Source organism: Debaryomyces fabryi (genome assembly GCF_001447935.2).
Source record: "Debaryomyces fabryi strain CBS 789 chromosome Unknown contig00048, whole genome shotgun sequence".
Lineage (NCBI taxonomy): Eukaryota > Fungi > Ascomycota > Pichiomycetes > Serinales > Debaryomycetaceae > Debaryomyces > Debaryomyces fabryi.
In genome coordinates, this window is record NW_015385474.1 from 42,901 (window position 1) to 67,778 (window position 24,878).

Sequence of the window (24,878 nt, forward strand, 5' to 3'; positions counted from 1 at the left end):
TCTCTAGCTACGTATATTTCCCACCTTGAACTTTACTCTAAAGATAACGTTTTATGTAGCTCTAATTCTATATTTAAGTCCATCTTATCGTTCTCTATGCGATGCAAAAAAAAAAATTGAAAAACTGCACTGCATATACCGTACTTCAATATGAATTTGATTTATACATAGATTATAGCGGCAAATTCATCAAGAATTTCTAACAATTTAAGAGTATTGATGGTATATAATGGCGCCAAAGATTGAGGAGATCTCTCCTAATAAAGAAGATGCTAAACCGAAAAAGAACCCATTTGAAAGCCAGAAAAAAAAGACTACCATTCGAAGAGAAGCTAAGGATGTCTATGGATCAAAAGAACCACGAAAAGGTTTACATACGCCTCAGTATCAAAGCAAATCTGCGATTGATGTATTATTCTCAGAAATAGAGGAGAAATTGAATGGATCCGTGGAGGATTTCACCCTAAATATACTTTATGAAAGAATCATTGGACATGGGATAACAGAAAGTGGAAACGAAGAGTTTTTAAAAAGATACAAGGTTACTGAAAAAATGTTTGAGTATTTGATACAGATACAACAGCTTTCAGAAGCCAATATTCGGAATTTAGATGATAAAAACTTAATAAAAATCTCGTTGCATGATATCAAGACGTTCAGTAAATTGGTCAATTTAATCATTGAATATGGAATTTATCCAGCATTAAATACGTTCAGAATAGGGGTTCCATTTGAAAAGAGATTATTGAACGATTTTTCAAAAAATAAGAAACCCAGAATAATAGAAAAGCTCCCAAACCTGACAGAAGCATCTAAGAAATATGAATATCATGAAAAGCTTTTGACTCTTGTATATAGTAAATTTATGAAGGTCTTTTCAGTGGATTCAGATGTCAAAGATTTATTAATAAAGGGAACTGGGTTTTCAGATTTTCTTACTGTCGCCATCACGTTAATAACTTCACCCTACTTTAGCGAGGACAAAAAACCAGTGTACTTGACTGAATATGATAATACAATATCAGCTATTCCAGAAACTTACGAATTATTCCAAACTTACACTTTACTCTTGACTACTCCATCACCCTCTTTCTTTAAGCAGTTTGTTATGGCGAGATTGCAAACATTACACTATGATGCTCCGAAAAGAGATGGTTTATTGACTCTAGTCGAATTCGTTCTTGGATTGAGAGAAAACGATGAGGTAAATGTAGAAAAATTTGATCATGTTGCTAATGTGGTATTGACAAAACCCAAATCGATTAATACCGTTGATTACTTTACTAATATTGGTCTGCAATGTTATGACTTATTGGTTTTGATAAATAGGCCGGTCGTAACAAGCTGTATTGGATATGTGTTGGAGAAACTATGGAATAAGAACAAATCAGTTGTTCGTGATTTCATTTTGAAGATAATATGGCAAAAGTTCAATCCTGAAGACAGTCACGGGTCAGAAATATTAGTAAGTGAAGCACAGTTGAATAATAACATCAATGTTTTAATTTCATTAACAAAAAAGGGTTTATCTTCTGACTTATTATCAGCATTATTCAATCCTATATTGTTACCTGTTTGGTCATATTATGTGTTTCTAAGAAAGCATTCAAAATCAGCCGAGGTCATAATGAGCATTCTCGTTGGTTATTTCACGGTAATGAAAGATTTATCAAAGCTCGACGATGATATATTTGGCCTTGATTCCATAGCCAAAAATATTCTTTTTGACGAAGGAGAGACATGGAAATATCAAATGGGCAAAAATGGTTTGGTTGAAATTGTCAGGAAAAATCAAGAATTTGTTACAAATTCTGACTCAAAGGATAATAAAATAAACAAATTTTTGGGGAATTTAGACTCAAATTGTGAATATTTCACAGATTTTTTAAAGGATATTGATGACGATTTAATTCTGAAATTATTCATAAACATTTTGAAAAGATGGTTTAAAATCAATAATCTGAGTTCTACTTTAGGTAATGATGTTGATGAAAATCCTTTTTTTATGCTAGTAGATTTGCGTTTGCTAGAGAATATTGGTAGTAAGTTCAAAGAATCCCTCGCGAAGACTCCATTTGAAATGCTTGAAATTGTAAAGAATATTCTTATGCTTCAGGGAAAAGGGAAGCAGGAAAATAATAAAGTGAAAAATATAGACTTGGTGGTAGATACTGCAGATTCTGACGATGAAGATTCTGATGATGAAGAGGATTTTGACCAAGATAACGAATTATTGCAGCAGTCTTTTCCTGTAGTCTTGGAGTTATTATCGGCCATTTTATCTGAATCTTCAGCTACAGACTTGGATGAAGCCTGTCATAAACTCCTTAAGGAAATTGTTAAGCTCTTGGAAAGAGTTAACGAAAATCCGTCTAATATATCGCAGTCGGCGGTTAATGGATCGAAATCTTTACATGATAGAATCAAATTACTTTTAGAGGGGGAAAAACCACCAATCTCAACAAAGGATTTACATTCAAAAACTCTAGCAAGGGCAATAACGAGTTTGAATGACCCGCTAGTACCAATCCGTGCACACGGTCTATACTTATTGAGACAATTAGTGGAATCTAAAAGTGAAGTGATCTCATTGGATTTTGTCATAAATTTGCATTTGATTCAATTGAAAGATCCAGAGCCATTTATTTATTTAAATGTTATTAAGGGTCTCCAATCTTTGATTGAATGGAATGAAACAGAAGTTTTGAGAATATTAACAAGCATCTACGTCAATGAGAAAAATGATAATGACTTAGATGAAAGACTTAAAATTGGTGAAGTATTATTGCGGTATATTGAAAGTTCTAATGAATTATTTTCAGGAGAATCCGCCGAGATTATTGCTGATTCAATGCTTCACTTGATTAGAAGACCTCTTAATGATTCAGATAAAGAAGATGACAGACTTCGTATGTCGGCTATGTCTTTATTAGGAACATGCTGTAAAGTCAATCCCATTGGTATAATCGGGAATCTAGACGATGCTTTAAGTTGTGCTATAGGTATTTTGCAATTAGAAACTGACAAAGATAGTGCAATAATGAGAAGATGTGCAGTTGTTCTAATTCACGATTTGATTATAGGAACTTCAAATTCCGAAAGAGTGGAGTTTCCTAAAGAGTACAGAGAAAAAGTTTCTAATACATTGAAATATATCTTAGAAACAGATAATGATTTACTTGCGAGAGAACAAGCGCAGATAGTATTGGACACTATAGATGAGTTAGTTCAACTAGCAATCAGTCTATTGGAAACAGATGATAACTATAAACATCTTAAAATTACATAGTCAACATGTATAATTAATATAAATATCCTACAATTAATGAATTCAAACTCCATAACATCAATTTTTTAAGCTAATACCCCCAGTTATATATGGGACTATATTGCACGTATAAACAAGCCTAAATTATATGAAATAACATAAATAGCCAAATAGAATAAAAATATATTAAAATATTACCTGAACCCATTTAATCAACTTCTTCCATAGCAGATTCAACAGCAGGTTCATCAGTGGTAGTACTAGTAGAAGTACCGACTTCTTCAACTTCTTCTTCTTCATCAATGTTTAAACCTAAAGAGATCAATCTGTTAATTCTACCAGCGAAAGAGCTTGGTTCTTCTAAGGAGAAACCAGAAGTCAACAAAGCGGTTTCGTATAATAAGGTAGTCAAGTCCTTGACAGTCTTATCTTCGGCACCGTCAGCTTCAACCTTCTTTCTTAATTCCTTAATAATAGAAGATCTTGGAGAGATTTCGAAAGTTTTCTTGGAAGACATGTAAGAAGACATAGTGGTGTCTCTCAAAGCTTGAGCCTTCATGATTCTTTCCATATTAGCAGACCAACCGAATTGACCAGTTCTGATAGCAGCAGGGGCATCAACTAATTTGTGAGAAAGAACAACCTTTTCAACTTGGTCACCTAAGATTTCCTTTAATGCCTTAGTTAATGGTTCGTATTCTTCGATTTCCTTTTCTCTTTGTTTCTTTTCTTCTTCACTTTCTTCTAAGTCGAAGTCCTTAGTGATATCAACTAACTTCTTGTCTTCGAATTCCTTTAATTGAGTCATAGCGTATTCATCAATTGGGTCAACTAAGAACAAAACTTCGAAGTTCTTAGCCTTCAAAGCGTCTAAGAATGGAGACTTTTCAACAGACTTAATAGATTCACCAGTAATGTAGTAAATGTTCTTTTGGTGTTCTGGCATACGGGTGACGTAGTCAGATAAAGAAGTTAATTCTTCGGCAGATTTAGTAGAGTTGTATCTCAATAACTTAGATAATGCGGTTCTGTTTTGTTGATCTTCGTGAATACCTAACTTAATGTTTTTAGAGAAAGCGGTGTAGAACTTTTCGAATTGTTCTTGGTCTTCAGCAATGTCATTGAAGGTTTCGATTAACTTCTTAACAATGTTCTTCTTGATAACCTTCAAAATCTTGTTTTGTTGTAACATTTCTCTGGATAAGTTTAATGGTAAATCTTCAGAGTCAACAACACCTCTAACGAAACTTAACCATTCTGGGATTAATTCTTCAGCTTCGTCAGTGATGAAAACACGACGGACGTACAACTTGATGTTGTTCTTCTTCTTCTTAGATTCGAAGGCATCGAATGGAGCTCTCTTTGGAACGAATAAGATGGCTCTGAATTCTAATTGACCTTCAACAGAGAAGTGCTTGACAGCTAATGGGTCTTCCCAGTCGTTGGAGATGGACTTGTAGAAAGCATTGTATTCATCTTGAGTGACATCAGATGGGTTTCTAGTCCACAAAGGCTTGGTCTTGTTCAATTCTTCGGTTTCAGTGACCTTTTCGGTGATCTTTTTGGTTTCCTTCTTCTTTTCTTCGCCTTCTTCGTCAACTTCTTCGACCTTTGGCTTCTTGTCTTCACCTTCTTTAACTTCTTCTTCGTCTTCCTTTTCTTCTGGAACTTCCTTTTCGACTTCCTTGGTGACGACTAATTGGACTGGGTATGAAACGAATTCAGAGTGTCTCTTGACAACTTCCTTAATTCTCTTTTCTTCCAAGTATTCCAATTGGTCTTCCTTCAAGAATAATCTCAAGACGGTACCACGGCCAATCTTTGGGTTGACTTCATCCAAAGTGACAGTGAACTTACCACCAGCGTTGGATTCCCAGATATATTGTTCGTCGTCGTTGTGCTTGGTGATAACTTGAACGTGGTCAGCAACCAAGAATAAAGAGTAGAAACCAACACCGAATTGACCAATCATAGAAACATCGGCACCAGCTGATAAAGCTTCCATAAAAGCCTTGGTACCAGACTTAGCGATAGTACCTAAGTTGTTAACTAAGTCGGCCTTGGTCATACCAATACCAGTATCTCTGATTTCCAAAACTTTTTGTTCTGGTCTTGGGGTAAGTCTGATGAATAATTCTGGTTCGGTTTCCAACTTGCTTGGATCAGCCAATGCTTCGTATCTGATCTTATCCAAAGCATCAGAAGCATTAGAAATCAATTCTCTTAAGAAAATTTCCTTATTGGAATAAACGGTGTTAATGATCAAAGACATCAACTGAGAAATCTCAGCGGTGAATTCATGAGTTTCAACTTTAGCGTCAGACATTTTCGTGTATCTATTTAACTTGAGCCTGTGAAAGTATAAGCTTGTTTAACTTAGTGTAAAAGAAAGTACTGATTTTTTGAAATGGAATTCTCTTTATTAAATATCCTCACAATGCTGCAAATGGTCGTCGAACAAAATCGTGGTGGAAACTTCTACGAGCTTCCATTAATTAGTGGTTTGCGCGCGACCGAATTTTAAAGATGCTGCAACCACTACTGAATCGGTTCTATTGTTCCATGTAGATCCCATAGTGAGTGGGGGTGGTGGTGGCAAATATGAAGGATTTGGGATTCAGGGGATGAAGTTAAAATAGAGAATTCTACAGCAGATATTGGCAAAAGTATCGTTGTATCCATTACATAGAGTGAGTCTCTGGCCAGGATGGATGCAAAATATGCTTACGGTTCTTATTAGATAATCGAAGGTATAAATGATATAACCGGGTATGGAATTAAGAGGTAATCGATATGACAGGTGAAATCGCCACCAGATGTATGTTATGCGCAAAAGGATCTGCGTGTCGAAAGGGACTCACATTAATATTTCTTCAGTCTCGAGACCACAATCTATGCATCTTCTTTTGACGGTATGGAGATCGCCTGGCACCGCCAAAGGCGCTGACCAGTCGTGGACATGACGCTCGCCTAAGGCCTCGCCGTTACGAAGCTTTCTTGTGTATTCTTCTGCTCTGGTCTTTTTACGCATTTCGGTGATTTTCTCGTTGTACTTTTTGTCGCGTCTCTGGATTCGCATGGCCTCTCTCCTCTCCCATTCTTTATCCAACCCTTCTGAAGAGCCCCATTTCTTCCAGGCGAATTCCTCTACCTGGAAACGTAGGAATAGCTGCATACGGGAAAACCCATGGGGATTAGGCTTTTCAATCCGCGGAAGTAATGATGTGTCTTTGAGCTCTGGGTCTGTGAGTAAATAATCTTCACGACATTCGGTCTTGGTTAAAAGAGAATATTTTTCTGGCATTTTTTTCTGGCATGGTCGGCATACCCTTACTTGGTTAAAATTCAGATAGAGATTAGGGTCGATTTCTAGTGATGAGCATTCGTAGCATTTGGGAGCTTGCGATATATCCAAAGGAGGCGCCAAGTCTCGTACCACATGTTGTTGTTTCTGCCTCTCCTTCCATTCTTCTAGGGTTTTGCTGTCAGTATTTGCAGAAAGAGGGTTCGGGGCATCTTCTAGTGATATAAACCCACCCCTTGTATCCTTCATGGTAGCAAAGTCATACTCAATATAATCTGCCTTCTTTATAGACGCCTTAATACCTCCTTCAGTTGGTTTAGCAATTTTCTCCTTATTAAGCCTCACGTTATTCGACACAGGTACCGGGTCCAGATACGTCTTGGTTGCTTCACGATTATTCTTATGTTTCTCTTTTTGTATCTCCAAAGCCCGCTTTCTATTTTCATCTATTCGTCGCCTCTGCTCGGGCGTTAATTCTATTCTTGGCCGTTTCGATGCTTGTTCACTTTGATTGAATGCACCAGACATCGGATCCATATTAGAATTCCTAATCTGGTCGAATGATTTAATCAAGCCTTCATTTGATGGTTGTTTTTTGCCGTTATCATTTCCAGAGGAAATATTCGGGGTTGAAGTTTGTTGAACTTTCTGTGACGAGGATGTCAGTGTGGAAGGCTTGTTCTTTCCTAGCCTCTCTAAGGCCCTCTGTCTGTTTGCTTCCTAATTCTGTTAGTATGCCATTACCTCAAATTTTTATTTTATTTTATATCACACATACTATTCGTGTTTTCTGTTCATCAGTGAGTCTTCCCTTGACGAAGGACATTGGTGCATTGCTTCTTATATCTACTATATTACTTACTAATGTAAAGCGCTTTTTCTCATTATCATAATGGATCACATGATGAGATCGGCCACAACTCGATGCCAGTAGGAACTTGCAGAATCAATGTGAAATAGAAAACACTTAGGTTCCATTTTTGATGTTTACTATATAGATAACGAGTTCAGGAGGATGCATATAATTGCATTGACTTAGAACAACAATATCCCTTTTTAATCTTTTTGGGTGTTACTTCTCTTATGCTCCTTTTAATCGTGTCTATTTTAAATGATGCAATAGCGCTATTATACCTATTTTTTTCTCTTCAGTGATCCTGATATTATCTAATCAGCGTAGTATAGACACCTAGTCGGGTATCTATGGAAGCATATATTTATTCACCAGTGAAAGCATTATAATTATTTTGCGTTGTGGTTGCGAAAATACTATTATTGTCACATGGGGCCACAGTGCCACTGTTGTTACTATGGAACCCCTAGCTTGTATTCAGCTACGCAAGTATATTATAAGATGTATAAATTATAATGAATATTGCTTAAGAGAAATATCCTAAAGAACTAATCGTTTTAATTTTATTATGTCTGGTAAGAAAAATGCCTATAATATTTCTTATGAAGCTGTTAGTGAATTGTCGCTTGATCTCGCATATGGCTCGACAGATCAAAATGACATCCTCCTGACTCAAGAGAATCCATTTGCAGATCCGATTGTTGCTGAGTACTATAAAGAGGTCTATGAAAAAGCAGGGTACGAATGTAGAGATGCCTTTGATCCGTTGTTTGAGTGGAGTAAATCCGAAGAAGATAACATTATACGTAAGCTAGACTATCGGGTTGCATTAACTGCATGTATCCTATTTGCAGGGTTACAGATAGATAGAGGTAACCTTGGACAGGCTGTATCTGACAACATGCTTGACGATTTGGGTCTAGATACGAATAACTACAATACAGGGAATACTATTTTTTTGGTGTGCTTCTTGTTGGCAGAATTACCTTCACAATTAATCTCGAAAGCACTAGGTCCCGATATATTTATTCCAATCCAAATTGTAACATGGAGTGTTGTTGCTATGTCACAGGGTATAATAAAGGGAAAGCTATCATTCTATTTAACCAGAGGATTAATTGGAATGCTAGAAGGGGGGTTTATCGCAGATATTGTTCTTTGGCTCACTTATTTTTACAAAGCCAAGGAATTGCCTATCAGACTTTCGTGGTTCTGGACTACTTTATCTTGCGTACAGATTTTTACTTCCATTCTAGCATTTGGAATATTACGAATGCGTGGAGTATTTCAATTAGCAGGATGGCGTTGGTTGTTTATATTGGAGGGATTATGTACTTTTTGCATTGGCTTAATCTCCTTTTTTTGATGGTACCATCGGCAACTCAAACCAAGAATAGTTTTCATCCAAAAGGTTGGTTTTCTGATCGAGAGGTAAAGATTGTTGTGAATCGTGTTTTGAGAGACGATCCATCGAAGGGGGATATGCATAATAGACAGGGTTTAAGTTTTAAAGCTATTTTAGATACACTAAGTGACTACGATTTATGGCCCATATACGTCATTGGTCTCATTGCATATATTCCTACGGGAGCATTATCCCCTTACTTAACCCTAACTTTAAAACAATTAGGATTTTCAACGTTCAATGTGAACTTATTAACCATTCCATATAGCATTTTACACATAATCATGCTTTTGATGATAACATGGATCTCTGAAGCTATAAACGAAAGGGCATTAGTTTGTTTGATTTTACCTATATGGTCTATACCTCTGCTTGCTCTCTTACGGTGGTGGAGTGGAAGCATGGTGAATGTATGGGGAACCTGGTTGCTATGTACACTCTTCTTAGGTGGTCCCTATATTCACGCAATCTGTGTTTCTTGGGTGTCAAGAAATTCAAACAGTATCAAGACCAGGACAATTGCATCTGCCCTTTACAACATGTCAGTTCAAATGGGTAGCATTATTTCATATAATATTTACAGGAAAGATGATGCACCACTTTACCATAGAGGTAACCAAACGCTATTTAAATTTGCAATTCTGATGTTTCCAATACTACTATTGGTCAAGCTTTATTACGTTTATAGAAACAAATCTAGAGATATTATTTGGAACAAAATGACACTTGAGCAGCAAGAAGATTATATTAATAATACAAGTGATGTTGGTAACAAGCGTTTGGATTTCAGGTTTGATCATTAATTTTGCAGCAAAATAGATTCTTAACCAAAAAATAAAAAAGCTCACTCTTGACCGGTGAGGCTAAGTTGAGTAAATCTACATTCTACATGTGTATTGAACAATAGCTATTTTAATTAATTCAGAAGTTTGTCCCAATTAATTCCTATAAAACCATTCTTACTCAACTTGTCAATCATTTCATCATTAAATAATTTTTAGTCAAATGAGAACGTCAATCTTGCTTGTTCAACTTTTCATCAGCCCATGTAGGCAAAACGAAACAGGCTTCGTGAATCTTCTTGTTATAATATTTCAAGTTCTTTCTAACGAATTCATCATCCCAATCGAATCTGACTGGTTTAGTAACGTTAGCATTTGGATCCTTAGAACAAACCATGAAACCAATTGAACCAGATGGATAAGTTGGGATCATAGTGTAACCATATTCGGCAACTGGGAAGATTTCTTTACAATCTTTCTTCAATCTCGAAATAATGTCCATATGTAACCAGATGTTTTCGGCTTGAGTAGTGATAATACCTTTTTCAGTTAAAGCATCCTTCAATAATCTGAAGTATGGCTTTTGAAACAAGGATTCAGCTGGACCTTCTGGGTCAGAAGAGTCAGTGATAATAACATCGAATTGGTTCTTGTATTCAGCCAAGAATTTGAAACCATCTCCAATATGAACCTTGGTTCTTGGGTCCTTGTAAGACTGAGACATTTCCGGCAAGAATTTCTTCGAAACTTCAATAACTGTTTCATCAATGTCACATAACCAGGCTTCTTCAATTGACTCGTGCTTCAAGATTTCTCTCAAAACACCACCATCTCCACCACCAATGACCAAAGCCTTCTTTGGGTTAGGGTGAGAGTTAAGAGCCAAGTGAGTGATCATTTCTTGATAAGAAAATTCATCTCTTTCAGTACATTGGATACAGTCATCCAAGACTAAAACGTTACCGTAGTCAGTAGATTTGAAAACTAAGACGTCTTGGTACTTTGATTTTTCAACATGTAATACTTTTTCAACTTTCAACGACATAGCTTGTCCAGGCCACATTGTGTTGGAAATTTCGGCGAACCATCCATCTTTGATGGAAGGGTGAGTTAATTCTTGAGCCATTGGTACTTTGAGTGTTCTTATTATAGAATTAGAGAATTAACAGTATACTCGTGTAGAAAAATTTTATTGCTACGCAATAGTGAACACAGTGAACAAGTTAGAATTGGACGATTCATTAATTAACATTTCTTAAAAGCTAACATTCAATTTTTATCTCATATTAGGCACAATGGCCGAGCGGTTAAGGCGAAAGACTTGAAATCTTTTGGGATTTTCCCGCGCAGGTTCGAGTCCTGCTTGTGTCGTTATTTTTTTCTAAATCTACTCAACGGATAGCTAAAGCTACTACTGAAAGCTACTTCGATTCCTCTTTTTTTTGGCTGTCATTCACTATGGAAGAGTTTCAATTCATTAAATATAAAGGTTTTGACCATGTTTTCAAATATTCTGGTCCGTGGTTATGGTGGTTGGTAGGATTTTACCTTTGTCTTCCAGTGTTGGCTTACATTTTATTACCATATTTAACATTGAGTGGCACTATTTCAGGTAAAAGGAAGACCGTCTCTATATTTGTTTTGGGCGATTTGGGACATTCTCCAAGGATGTGTTATCATGCAAGGTCGTTCTCCAGACTAGATTACTATGTTAACTTGTGTGGATATTTAGAAGAACAGCCACCATTTGACATTATTGATGACATAAATATTGATATATATCCTATTACTGTTACCAAAAATACTACGAATTTACCGTTTGTTTTGTTTGCTGCAAAGAAGATGGTAGTTCAGTTTGTCCAATTATTGAAGTTATTGCTGGATTTTCGTGGTACAGACTATATTTTGATTCAAAATCCACCTTCAATTCCAATTCTTTTAATTGTATTGGCATACATAAAAGTATTTAGTAGAAGAACGGAATTAATAATTGATTGGCATAATTTGAATTACACTATATTGAACTTGAAGTTTCAGAATTTAAAGCATCCGTTGGTAAGAATTTTAAAGATCTATGAAAGAGTTTTGGGGCAATTTGCAGATTATAATATTACTGTTACTAAGCAAATGAAAGAATTTCTAATAAAGGAGTTTAATTTTACCAAGAAAAGGATAATTACCCTACATGATAGACCTGGAGAGCAATTTAAGCCGTTGAAGGAGTTGTCCCTAACGAAGCAGGATATTTTAGAATCTCATGATATATTTAAAGGTATACATAATATTTCTAATTACAAAATTTTGGTCAGTTCAACATCATTCACCCCTGATGAAGACTTTAATTTACTCTTGAATGCACTAGACCAATATGATAAATCTTTGGTTGAAAGAAAATTGCCGCCAATTCTAATCATAATTACGGGTAAGGGACCTTTAAAGAACCAATTCTTGCAAAAGGTAAAGCAATTGAACTTCCTGGATAATGTCATTATTAAAAATGCATGGCTTTCATCAGAAGATTACCCTTTGGTTTTATCTGTAGCTGACCTAAGCATTTCTCTACATACATCTTCTAGTGGTATTGACTTGCCAATGAAAATTGTGGATTTTTTTGGCTGTGGCATTCCTGTTATAACCTTATATTTTCCTGCCATTGGAGAATTAGTAAAACACGGAACGAATGGATTAATTACTAAATCAGATAAGGATTCGAGTGTAAATGAATCTCAGGAAATTTATAGATTGTTAACCGAAGCATTCACAAACGAAGACTTATTAGATAGAATTAAACAAGGTGCATTAAAAGAGAGCAAGCTCAGATGGGAAGAGAATTGGAATGATAAATTAGGAAGGCTTTTTGAATACGCGACTGATTGAACACTCTATATACATTTATCTAGAATATAAGCTTTAATTTTTGCAACATATTCATTATCATTTTCATCTTTCATTAATTTTGTAGAATTTAAATTTTCATTTGTCCAAAATTGAAAACCACAATTCTGATAAGCATCAAGGTATTTATGGTCAGGAATCAAATCCCATTCATCACTCAATTTTTCTAATCTAAGGGCGATGCTAGTAAGATAAGTCCAACACTTTGCGGTTTCTGAATGATTATACCCCCCTCCCCCTAATATCATGACCGGTGTATTAGCAACACTGTTCAATAGAAGGCGTAACACCTTTCCGTAGCCCTTTATTGTCATATTCCATTCTTTATGTTCATCTGTTGATAGGCCGTCGCAGCCAGCCTGAATCACCAATGCATCAGGTCCAAAGTTCATGATAAGTGGAAGAACTATATCTTTCACGATTCGTAACATGCTACCATCACTCAACCCTCTCATTACAGGTATATTAACTTTTGTTTTCTGTGTACTTGACAAGGATCCCGTTCCTGGATAAAAACCGATATCGTACCTATGAATTGAACAAGTCATAACGTTTTTAGAAAATTCAAAGGCAGATTCAACTCCATCTCCATGATGTAAATCTAAATCAAGGTAAAATATTCTTCTATAATTACGACGTAAAATATTAATTGATAGTACAATATCATTTATATAACAGAAACCTGCTGCTTTGTTTTTTTTGCAGTGATGCCTCCCGCCATACCAATTTATCACCACATTCTGTACACTTTCTTTCCTTTCCTTAGTTAACCTACTCGCTGAGTGAATACTTGATGCAGCAACTAAATTTACATATTCTGCCATAAAAGGAAATATATAGCAATCGTGCGTTAATCCGAAATTTTCAAGCTCTGTATTATCTTCTTCCTGTTCTTTATGTTCGACCAAGATTATTTCATCATTGATCTCGCTTAACTCCAGATCGCTATCACTTATGTCATTTATTTGATTCTTATTATACTTATCCCCAAGCTCATCTCCCAATTTTATTATGTCGATATGTTCTTTAGGTGCTGTACCTGGGGTCTTGGGTATGTCTTTGTATTCTCTAATTTGTAAAGTCTCCCGTATTTTCTCCAATTCAACATGATCAACGTCAATGCTTGGCCTATTCTTTAGTAATATAGATAGAAATTGCTTTCCGTGAAAAGATTCTAAATCATGTCTTCTAACTCGTCCTACGCCAATTATATCTTCACATTTGCTGTCTAATCCGTAAGCTTTGATTAAAGATGTCACTAACGACAGTCTACCCTTATTTGATGGAAGTAAGTCGACTATCTCAGATAGCAGCTCAGATGATGTGATCCATACCTTTCTTGCTATTGTTAAGTCTGTAGGTTCATTGGCATTGGGCTCAATTTCGGATAACATTATTAAAAAATCTGTAATTTGATCTAACATAAATTTCGCGTCCATTAAATTATCGTATCTATATAATTCTGAGTACAGTATTCATTAATTACCGGAACAATGTATTTAGTTATTACAGTATTCCAGTCATTGATTCCTAATTTTACTAGCAGTTCACTATTCTGTGTGCTTGACCTTACGTTTTGTATAGAATTTTGATATTCTAGGTTGCAGCGTAAGCATTTGATCAAATTTAGGCATCTACTTAGATTGTCTTGTTTTAGTAGTTCTCTTAAATAATCCGTAAAAATTTGAACATCGGCTAAATGTGGCCCACCTTGATTTAATGACATGCAAACCCATCCCTCTATAGACTTGCTAATGTCATAAAACGAGCTTTGTTGGTTAAGAAATTGTGGGGCATTTATCAACTTTGGTTGCGTCGAAATCCACTTTTGATTGATATTGAATTGGCCGGCACTATTCTTTTTCTTATTTTTCTTATTCATCTTCTCCTTCATAGGCGTCAAATCAAAGTCCTTAATTTTATTTTTATACTCTAAGTCTTTCAAGACAGCTGTTTTAATAGATGACGGTAATTCATTCAAAACTGATTCATCGTACGATCCAGAATCATTATAAGCTTTTGGCATTTGCTTCTTCACAGGGGACGGTGATGCTGACATTTTTTTCCTCTTTCTAGGTGACTTCGACGGTGACTTCGTGGGCGATTCTATAACCCGAACATACTTGGGAGGCCCGTTTAATTGAGTAGGTATTAATTGCTGCAAATATGCTTTCGGTTTTTTATTATCAGAAACAATAGATATCTCTTCTTTTTTTGGACTCGTTTTTGATTCGATAAGCTGAGCGTTCTTTCTAGAAATACCACGCCGTGAAAGCTCAGATTGTAACTCTTGTTTTATATCCTCAGGCAATTCGTTGAATACTTCCCAGTCAATATTCGTATTTTCCAATGGATCACAATACCTTTTTAGGGGTTGTTTTTTAGGTGATCTATTTCTTTCATTGAATTTAATTTGTTTTACTTGATTGAATGGTAATCTCATCTGCCTTATCTTTTTTAGGTTTTCAACATCCTCAAGCTTATTCATAGTAATAGCAATACCGCGTAGCTCTTTAACAGGAACATTAACCATCCTAAATAATGCTTTCAATTCAGACCCTATAATACCCCAATCATTAGTAGGGACACCTAGCTTCGAAGATTTACTGACAAAATCACACAATCCCATGCCTAGATATTTGGGTGGGTCGATAGGTGCATCTTGAGCTCTCTTAGCTAATCTTAGTGTAATACTTGAACCACACATTCCTAATGAAATCAAGCGTGAGTATAATTCTTTAGATAAGTTTATTAAAAATACTTCAACCTGAGGAACAGTATCAAATCGTATACCAAAATTAACATCGACGGATACTGACTTTCTTCCGAGAACAGATTCACTATTACTTAAATCTATCTTGATGCTTGAATAATCAATTCCTCTTGCAAATTGGTATAACTTAGTACCAGTCTTCTTTCCAAAAATATTCATTAATTTTGATTCTGTGAATGGTTTTAAGTCCTTTATTAGTGGCTCATGACTAGACAAATCCGGGATTTCCTCTATTAACTTGTATTTAATACTATTCCCAATACCTGGTAAATCTTTAACTGGAATATTATCTAAGAAATCATCAATTGCTTCATGAAGATATAATTGGCCATTTGGCTTTGCCTTTTTCAAAGCTAATTTCGCTAGTAAAACATTGTGTGAAGCGCCAATACTAACAGAACACTTTGTGAGATTAAATATATCTTCTCTTATTGTTTGCGAAAGCTCATTAACGGTATCCACGAGTGACCTACTACTTTCAAAACAAAAGTTAGTTGCATCTAACAATACCTCATCAATCAGTACTGGAAATATATGATCAAATATACCACGAGAAATTAAATAATCATAAAAACTTGCCGAATATCTTTCATACGCATCAAAATCATAATCTAAATGTATTAACTGGGGGCATAATTGCTTTGCTTTACCAGACCACATACCATTACGAACTCCAAATTTTCTTGCTACATAATTACAACTTGCAATATCAGATGTACGTCCACCGTGCGTCACAGCAATTGGATCCCTTTTTATGTCTAAATCGGGACGGTTCAAGCAAGACGCTGTCGCAAAAAAACAATCAAAATCCACATGGAGAATAACTTTTTTGTCGGGGCTTTCTAAGGTATGGCTACTGTTAGGCTCGTTTGGTATCTTTTCGAGGGCAACCTTTCTTAAGAATTTCAACCTGAGATCTGCTTTCCAGGTGCTTAAGTGATGAAGCCTTGAGTTCGCAAAAAAGTGCTTGAGAAAGTCAGGGTGCTTTGCATCCATCGCAATTTTTTCAAATCTAGGAACAACTTTATCTGATACTAATTTTTTTGAATTTTCTTCTTCTGGTATCGCTATTTCAATCTCTTCAATGTCATTTTCAGCTTGATCAGATAAAAGTTTGTCGAGTACACTTTCATCATCTGACTCTTCTTCATCCACTTCTGATTCTACTTCTGCTGGTATTTCTATTCGATTTCTCAAATCTTCTCTATTTTCCCCTGTTGCAAAATTTAAACGTTTCTGGCCATAGGAAACCTCCAGCATTAATCTGTAGTTATTCCAGTCTAATAAATCATTACGTTCAACGCAATCGACAATCCATTGTGCACGGACTACTTTGTAGTTCTTGAATTCAATCTTTTTTCTGGGAGTTAATCTATCGCAGATTATGTGGGTTGCAGACCCTTTGCTTGATAAATGGCTTAAAAACCTACCCCCATGTAGAATTACTAGCCGATGAATTTCATTAATCGAAGGCACGGTATGTCCATTGACATGAATTACACAACCCTCGAATACGGGCTTGCGTATCTCCATTCTTTCATCTCCACATTGATATTTTCTTCTTTCAACGTCCCACTTAATGTACTCTTTATCAGCCTTTTGCTGCTTTAAATGCTTGTTATGAAAATAAGTGGCGAAGTCCCCAAACTCGTGTCTAGGTAGCATTTCATCATTTTCATCACTTCCTTCTACATTGTCAGAAACATCTTCAACGTAATCCGCTGCATCATCAACTTCTAATGGTTTCTCTCTCGATCCCTCTTCTTCGTCTGAAAATACCTCAGGCACTGAAAGATTTTGCTCCAATGACTTGTCCTGGCCAATTTTCTGGCGCTTGTTTCCACCACTATCAGCATGACTGATTTCAAGTAATTTCCCCGTGAAGCTCGTTCTCCCTGAGTGTATATTAGCCAAAACATCATCCAATCCATCATCAAATGGATCAGAGCTTAACGACGCGAAGCTTCTAAAGCTAGCATTAAATTCTCCTAACACCCCTTTCCCAGCTTCCATGGGTGTTGACTCTCCCTGTATATCATCTAAAACGATATTTTGGCTCTTCTGCTCTTGCTGACTTAAACTGTTGATATGAGATATCAACTGACTATCATCTAAAGATCTTAAAAACTTCTGGTACTGACTACCATTTTCTTCATTTTCTTCTGTCATCAGACATAAAAATATCTCCTGCTACCCATAACCCCTTCGAACTGTTCATATAGATAATACGAACAACCTTGCAACCGTATTTAAGACTAAGCTATTTAGAATTCTGTCTTGAAGTATTGAATCATATGGTCATGTGATATTTTTTTTTTATTATTAACAGCGCAAGTGAAAGATGTTGATGAATCAGAAGATAAACAATTAGGTAAATATAACAAATAATTCATAAAAAGTTATTAGACTAAATCATAATGGTACGTACTTCATGGTATTTTAAAATTGAATAATTGAAATGGGTGGAATAATGAGTTAGCAGAGTTTCAATTATTAAAATTAATATTATTGCTGATTTCTATAAATAGAGGCGTGTTTGATTTGAATATAAGTACTAACGGAACGTCTAGGCTGAAAAATTATCTGAACAACAAATCGCTGAATTCAAGGAAGCATTTTCCTTGTTCGATAAGGATGGGGATGGAAAAATCACTACTAAAGAATTAGGTACTGTAATGAGATCTTTAGGTCAAAACCCATCAGAAAGTGAATTGACTGATATGATTAATGAAGTTGATGTCGATAGTGATGGATCTATTGATTTCCCAGAATTTTTGACCATGATGGCTAGAAAGATGAAAGATACAGATTCGGAGGCCGAAATTGCAGAAGCTTTCAAAGTTTTTGACAGAAACGGAGACGGTAAGATCAGTGCTGCTGAATTAAGACATGTTTTAACCTCTATTGGTGAAAAATTATCTGATGCTGATGTTGATCAAATGATTAGAGAAGCTGATGTTAACAACGACGGTGAAATTGATATTCAAGAATTCACCCAATTATTATCTACTAAATAGATCATTTTCATTGTTTGGCGTGTTTATTTCTTGGTTGTATATTGCGTCATGATGCTGCGTTCCTAATTTGCTACTATTAACTTTAGATTGGTAGTTTTTCTTTATTTTTATGTTTTCTCGTTTTAGGTGTATATCCTATTAATTTGCTGACTTTTATTGAACTACTTTATTATAGGATGACTAACGTCGAATAGATTAAAAGTAATTTATTCAATTTGAATAAACAATTTATTGATTAATATATAACGATATAAAGCATATAGGTATCGAATTTAAAATTAATTTCTCAATGAATGAAAACGTCCTATTTTACCACTTGATGGACTTCTTAGTATATTGGGAGGAGTGGATGATATCCTGGGCCTAGGAAGAGCATGGCGGTCACCAATGTCATAAAGGCCGTCCTTATTATTTCCTGACTTGTCACCCTCTTCGAAATGATCGTTATCAAATGTTAAATCATCAACGCTTCTGTTAATCAAATAACGCAAGGCATTGTACCAAATGTTATGGCGTTGTCTTGTAGCACATGTGACTTTTATTGATCTGTTTTGAGAATGAACAATAATACTCTTATGGTATAAACCTGTTGGTAGAGGATTGTTGTCTTCAACGCTTTCAACACTAATAATTGCAGCTGCACGGGTTTTGAGTTCTGCAGGATTAGTAAGTACAGGGTTCGAAGATGACCAGTAAAGAGTTAACGAATATGGATGAACCCAGAAATATCTTTCATGGCGACTCTCTGAAATTGAGCTTAATGGACCTAAGCGGCGATAGTATTTAAATAAATACTCACCAATAACAACTTGAGTAATTGCTGGTATCATAGATTTATCAGTTAATGAAGCATTTGTCGCCATTGAAAAAGCACTAGTACTATGAAGGGAATCATCAATACTATTAACATTGGAATGATGTGATAAATTGGATCTGATTGAATTAGATGCTGTTAAAGAATTCATTTTTATATGGTACGAGCCAGCCGAGCCAAACGACGGAGGACTCTTTATATTTCCGCCAGAAGCAGGTGGTGAGAATTTTGAGACTATATTCATTTCGGGACTTCCACTGTTTGATTTTGGAATCATAGGAAAGCTATCCTTGTATGTATATCCACGTTTTTCTGCATATTTCTTGAAAACTTCATCTGAAACTTTTTCAATACATAAAGTGTCATTCCTTGTTAATTTGTTATAATAAGTTGTCGGTATCACCGTCACCTTCTTCACGTCAGCAGTCCTTGAAACTGTAGTTGCAATAAAGGCAGATTTTGGAATACATAAAAGTCCTAACTTTCTACCGACTTCAGTCAACTTATCTTTATCTTCTACTATTCTGGATAGCTTTTCATACTTGGCGTATTCGTCGTCTGTTATTACAGATAAACCTAATTCAGAAGCTAATGAAGTAATTTCGGCCGCCGATAAATTCATTTGAGGGGGGGTTTTTCCGATATGAGCAAGTGATTTTAACTCATGATAATCTGTTTTTTCTAATAAAACCATATCAAGTTCATGCAGCTTGCTGATGAGTGTTTCTTTACCAAAATCTTGGCCTGAAGTTCTACTCAAGTTGAATATTTGGGAATCCTTTTCTGCAATGCTTTGTTTCATCTTCAATACATCAACCTCTGGTATCAATGCGAGAGACAACTCTTTCGCATGATCTTCCAAACTTTTATCATACGGTTTTGGGTTTGAAAATTCTTTAAACTTTTGTTTGGATATCATTACCATATCGATTTTTTCTGCCTTCTTAGTCAATTCATCCACGTCAGTATCACCAGCCAGTTCGCTTCCAGATCTTAACGTATAGCCACGTTTCTCAGCAATTTCAATAATCTCTGAGTCTGAAGCATCTCTTATTTTCGCATGGATAGATTTTTTGATAGAATCGAATTCATCAACTGGCATTACATGTAGACCAAACTCTTGTGCTTTTGCTGAAAGAGCTTCAGGACTAGGATTATTCAATTGTGCTTGTAAATTTTCATAGTCAGATTCATCAACAGCTATTAAACCAAGTGATTTAACTTTTTCATCCAAAGGTTGATTAGCTATAGACAGCAATTGCTCATAATCTTCAATTGACAACACTTTCAATCCATTTATAAGCGCATTCTTTTTGATACTTTCAATTGAAGGTTTGTTGGCTCTGACTAGCAAGTCATTGTATTCCTCAGGTGAAATCAATTTCTTTTCAAATTCTTTTGCGTGATCTTCCAAAGACCTACCTGCGACAGATTTTAAACTATCATACTTTTCCGTTTCAATAACTGTATGTCCTCTAGTAGAAGCCTTCTCCATTAAGTAATTTAGGGAAGGATTTTCTATTTTTCCCTGCAAAATATCAAATTCATTCATTGATATAACTCGTTGCTTTTTACGCGAAGCTTTATCTTCCAATGGTTCCTCTGCCAATTTATGTAATTCATCTAATTCTTTTGACTCTATAATAGAGAAGCCATGTACATGTGCCTTATCCTCTATATATTCTAATGATGGCGATTCAATCTTAGTCATTATGTTTTGATATTCTTCAGGTGACATCAATTTTAGGTTTGCAACTTCAGCTTTCCTAGCCAATGGTTCAGATGCACTCCGCTCTAACTTCTCAAATTCATCAATTGAAATAACTTTCATTTTTAATCTAGAAGCCTTATCTTCTATAGACTCAGAAGAATTCTTTTTTAATTCCTCAAACTCGTCTGCCCCCAATAACTTCAATGACAATCTTTCGGCTTTAACCTGAACTGGCTCATTGGCCATACTCTCTAATTCTTCAAATTCAGGAAGGCTTATTATGATATGCGCTTTGTCTCCAGCTTTTTCTTTGATATGATCCAATGAAGGTGAATCCGATAATTGTCTTAGTTCAGTCAATTCTCCATTCAAAATTAGAGAATGATCATATTTTCGAGCTTTCTTCTTAATGTGATCTAAACTTGGGTCATAAGCCTTTGTGCATAACTCTTCATATAAGGATGGCTCTATAATAGCTTTATTTACAGCTTTATTTTTATATTCTTCAAACTCATTATTTAACTTTTCAAATTCAGCCTTAGGAATAACCAAGTGGTCATGGACCTTCAGCTTCTCAGAAAGACTCTCCAAAGTAGGACTCTCAACTTCCTTCTTCAAGGTTTCAAATTCAACCTTAGGAATAACCAAGTGGTCATGGACCTTCAGCTTCTCAACAAGGCTCTCCAAAGTAGGATTGTTAAGCTGTTGCATTATATTGTCGTAATCCACTAATGTGATCGGCTTAATATTTTGCTTCTTAGCTTTAATATCGAATGGTTCATTAAAAGACGCAACCAAATTATCATATTTCTCTTGAGGAACAGCCACATGATTATAAGTATCCAATTTTTCTGTAATATACTCAAACGAAGGTGACTCAACTTCTTCGATTACTTTTTGTAACTTTTCTTTGAAAATACCAGTTTGGTCCTCATCGAGTGTTTTGGTGTCGATATTCATACCAAAATGACACCATAATGCATCTAAATCTGTCATAGGTAATGCAAGCATGCGTGATTCTTTTGCAATTTCGTGGACAGTCTTTTCAAAACGACTCTTGAGCTTATTATATTCTTCATTTGTTATCACCACCATGTCTAATTTTTCTGCCTTCTTCGACAAGTATGAAGCGGATGGTGATGCAATTTCTTCTTTCAATTTGATGAATTCCTCGATAGAAAGCACCTTCATACCAATTTCTTCGGCCCTTTGATGTATAGGCTTTTCTGCATCGTGACATAATTGATCGAAATCTGACAAAGGTATTACTTTGCAATCATGATTTTCAGCCTTCAAAGTAATATATTCCATACTTGGATCATCAATATTCTTTGTCATGATATCGTATTCCTCATTATTAAGAACTGTCATATTTTCATCGTTTGCTCTGTCGAGCAAGGATTTATCAGCTTTCTTTAACAATAAGGAATACTCATCTTTAGATATAATAATATGATCAAGTAACATGGCTTTTTCAGAAACATATTCAAGAGTAGGATTTGTGTCATTTGATTTTAAGTCATTGTATTGACTACTATCTACCACAGTCAAACCCATTAATGAGGCAATTGAATGCATATGAGGTTCATCTGGGTGATGGGCTAATCTTACAAGCTCGTCATGTTCACTTTGATTCAATAAAACAAGTCCTAATGATTTCGTTTTATCTCTTAAATAATCCTCTGATGGACTCAGAAGCTTTTCATTTAGCTTATGAAATTCATCTTGAGACACCAAACTATAACCATTATTTGAAGACTTTTCTTCTAAAAATGAAATTGATGGAGAGGAAATAATCCCTTGGAGCTCATCATATGTAGATTTTTCGATACAAATAAGTCCAACATTAGAAGCATACTCAAGCATTTTTCTGTGACTTGGGTTTTTTATTTCGCTATACTCATTTTTGTTTAAAACAACTAGCCCCTTTTTTTCTCCATTCTGTCTTATAAAATCAATAGTTGGATTATTGATTTTTTCTTTGATCTCTGCATATTCATTTTTTGGGATCAAGGAATGTTCAATAATGCTTGAATGTTTTGTGAGAAATTCTAATGAAGGTGTATTGATACTTCTTTCCATTTCAATAAATTTCGACTTAGGTACTATGGTTAAGTCTTGCTTTTCAGCTTGTTCTATTAGCAGCTTTTTGCTTGGATTTTCAAGTTTGTTCTGCATCTCAATTAAATCTTCTCTCTTTATTAAGTCGTAACCAGAATGAGATGCCGATTTGACAATGGTATCAAAATCTAAATTAACTGGTTCATCTTTGGTTTCGCGTGTTTGGGAAAGGAATTGATCATGTTGGCTCTTCGTTAAAGCGACCATTCCAGCTAAAGGTGCCATTTCAATAAGATGGTTTTTATCGGGTTTGTTCGCTTTCAATGATATTTCATTGAACTTTTCTTCTGAGGTAGCTACTAATCCATATGAGCGAGCGTTATTCAATATAAAATCTTTAGGATTATTGATAGTTTGATTGTATTCATCATACTCTTGTTTAGGCAACAATACAAGACCAAGATCATTTGCTTGTTTCTTGATTCTTTTCTTATTTGGTTGGAGTAATTCTTTATGTTCCTTCTCTGGTATCAAAAGAAGTCCTAACTTTTCAGCTACATCATTTATATGTTCCTTATGTGGGCTGTTCGCGAGTCTTTCCAACTTTTCTAATTCTTCACACGCAACAACCGCATGTCCCTTCTCTTTTACAAGTTTCTCGATATGAGAAAGAGAAGGATCATTCGCTAACCCAACCAAAGTATCATATTCACCATTGTCGATAGCAATCATTCCAGCCTTTGAGGTTACCTCTTTGATAAATTCAGGATTCGGATTATTATATATTTGCAATAATTTATCTCGCTGGCCTTTCTCTATAGTAACTAGCCCTAATTTACTCGCACATAATGCAATTTGTTCACTGTTAGGATTATTAGCCAATTCCATAAGCTCTTCATGTTGACCTACACTCAAGGTAGTCAAATTCAATCTGGATGCTATTTCTGAAACTTGCTCTTGCGTTGGGTTGTTTGACAAAGCTTCCAATTTCTTCTGCTTTTCCCTCTCGACGATTACATATCCCATTTCTTCAGCTTTCGAACTAATATGAATAATAGATGGCTTTTCTGCCATGTCCTTTAAGTCCTTGTGTTGGCTTTCATCTAAAATTATCAAATTATTAGCAGAAGCCATTTGTTTTATACTATCAACCAGTGGACTATTTGCAGATTTCACTAATACTTCGTACTCATCGCTCTTCATAAGCTTTAGTGCCAATTCATTTGATTTTTTAGTTAAATGTTCTTCAGTTGGGTTATATGCCAACTCTTGTAGATTGTTATGGTCCTTTTCAGACATTATCACCATATCAAGATCCTTGGCCTTTAACTTTATATGATCAATTGAAGGTTTATGAGCCAATTCATCCAACTCTCTATACTCATCGATTGTCAAAGTAGTTAGTCCATTTTCGGCAGCTTTAGCTTTCAAATAATCAATAGACGGTCTTTTCTGTTGTTCTATCATGTCCTTATATTGCTTAGCTTCTAAAATTATCAAGTTACCTTCCTTCGCCTTAATCTCAAGTTGTGATCTTGTAGGTTTATGAGCTAAATCAAATAGATTTTCATGCTCCAAAGTGGTAAGAGATACTAATCCGGCAGCATTAGATTTAGAAATAATATGATCCGCAGAAGGTTCATGAGCCAATTTTTTTAATGTTGTAAGGTCTTTACTCTCTAATATAGCCAAGCCCTTCTTGCCAGCACGGTTCTCTATCTCGTCAATTGTTGGGTTTTCGATTCTCTGAAGTAACTCATTATATTCCAATTTATTTAAAACTACTGAATTCAACAATTTGGCTTTCTTCTTGATGAATTCAATAGTTGGAGACTTTTCTGTGTTTTCTAAATCCTTAAATTTACTTTCTTTAATCACCACATAACCAACTGATTCTGCCTTAGAAGTAATATGTTCAAGAGGCGGTTCTTCTGATAATCTCTTCAATTCTGATAGATCTTCTTTCTTGATAGCTGCATAACCTAAGTTGTCTGC

The 24,878-nt window shown here is 35.4% G+C and overlaps 10 protein-coding genes across 10 annotated transcripts; 4 read left to right on the forward strand and 6 right to left on the reverse strand.

Annotated features, from left to right (window-relative positions):
• Positions 1-229: 229 nt before the first annotated feature.
• On the forward strand, positions 230-3,289 carry AC631_02633 (uncharacterized protein; the record flags this gene model as incomplete). Its single annotated transcript, XM_015611463.1, has 1 exon — positions 230-3,289. The coding sequence occupies one exon, from the start codon at positions 230-232 to the stop codon at positions 3,287-3,289; it is 3,060 nt and encodes a 1,019-aa protein (XP_015467726.1).
• A 187-nt stretch (positions 3,290-3,476) lies between these two features.
• HSP90 (Hsp90 family chaperone) lies at positions 3,477-5,594 on the reverse strand (the record flags this gene model as incomplete). Its single annotated transcript, XM_015611464.1, has 1 exon — positions 3,477-5,594. The coding sequence occupies one exon, from the start codon at positions 5,592-5,594 to the stop codon at positions 3,477-3,479; it is 2,118 nt and encodes a 705-aa protein (XP_015467727.1).
• Positions 5,595-6,125: 531 nt separating this feature from the next.
• On the reverse strand, positions 6,126-7,398 carry RAD14 (Rad14p; the record flags this gene model as incomplete). The annotated part of the gene is made up of 2 exons (XM_015611465.1): positions 6,126-7,292; positions 7,351-7,398. The coding sequence occupies 2 exons, from the start codon at positions 7,396-7,398 to the stop codon at positions 6,126-6,128; spliced, it is 1,215 nt and encodes a 404-aa protein (XP_015467728.1).
• A 595-nt stretch (positions 7,399-7,993) lies between these two features.
• AC631_02636 (uncharacterized protein) lies at positions 7,994-9,633 on the forward strand (the record flags this gene model as incomplete). The annotated part of the gene is made up of 2 exons (XM_015611466.1): positions 7,994-8,634; positions 8,724-9,633. 2 exons carry the CDS (start codon positions 7,994-7,996, stop codon positions 9,631-9,633), a joined length of 1,551 nt encoding a protein of 516 aa, XP_015467729.1.
• A 211-nt stretch (positions 9,634-9,844) lies between these two features.
• SPE3 (spermidine synthase) lies at positions 9,845-10,738 on the reverse strand (the record flags this gene model as incomplete). The annotated part of the gene is made up of 1 exon (XM_015611467.1): positions 9,845-10,738. One exon carries the CDS (start codon positions 10,736-10,738, stop codon positions 9,845-9,847), a length of 894 nt encoding a protein of 297 aa, XP_015467730.1.
• Positions 10,739-11,070: 332 nt separating this feature from the next.
• On the forward strand, positions 11,071-12,489 carry ALG1 (chitobiosyldiphosphodolichol beta-1,4 mannosyltransferase; the record flags this gene model as incomplete). The annotated part of the gene is made up of 1 exon (XM_015611468.1): positions 11,071-12,489. One exon carries the CDS (start codon positions 11,071-11,073, stop codon positions 12,487-12,489), a length of 1,419 nt encoding a protein of 472 aa, XP_015467731.1.
• A 5-nt stretch (positions 12,490-12,494) lies between these two features.
• On the reverse strand, positions 12,495-13,901 carry HOS1 (histone deacetylase; the record flags this gene model as incomplete). The annotated part of the gene is made up of 1 exon (XM_015611469.1): positions 12,495-13,901. The coding sequence occupies one exon, from the start codon at positions 13,899-13,901 to the stop codon at positions 12,495-12,497; it is 1,407 nt and encodes a 468-aa protein (XP_015467732.1).
• A 44-nt stretch (positions 13,902-13,945) lies between these two features.
• AC631_02640 (deoxycytidyl transferase) lies at positions 13,946-17,449 on the reverse strand (the record flags this gene model as incomplete). The annotated part of the gene is made up of 1 exon (XM_015611470.1): positions 13,946-17,449. One exon carries the CDS (start codon positions 17,447-17,449, stop codon positions 13,946-13,948), a length of 3,504 nt encoding a protein of 1,167 aa, XP_015467733.1.
• Positions 17,450-17,955: 506 nt separating this feature from the next.
• CMD1 (calmodulin) lies at positions 17,956-18,297 on the forward strand (the record flags this gene model as incomplete). The annotated part of the gene is made up of 1 exon (XM_015611471.1): positions 17,956-18,297. One exon carries the CDS (start codon positions 17,956-17,958, stop codon positions 18,295-18,297), a length of 342 nt encoding a protein of 113 aa, XP_015467734.1.
• A 278-nt stretch (positions 18,298-18,575) lies between these two features.
• Positions 18,576-24,824, reverse strand: AC631_02642 (uncharacterized protein; the record flags this gene model as incomplete). The annotated part of the gene is made up of 1 exon (XM_015611472.1): positions 18,576-24,824. A coding segment is annotated over one exon (6,249 nt), but the record flags the coding sequence as incomplete, so codon positions are not given.
• Positions 24,825-24,878: the final 54 nt, after the last annotated feature.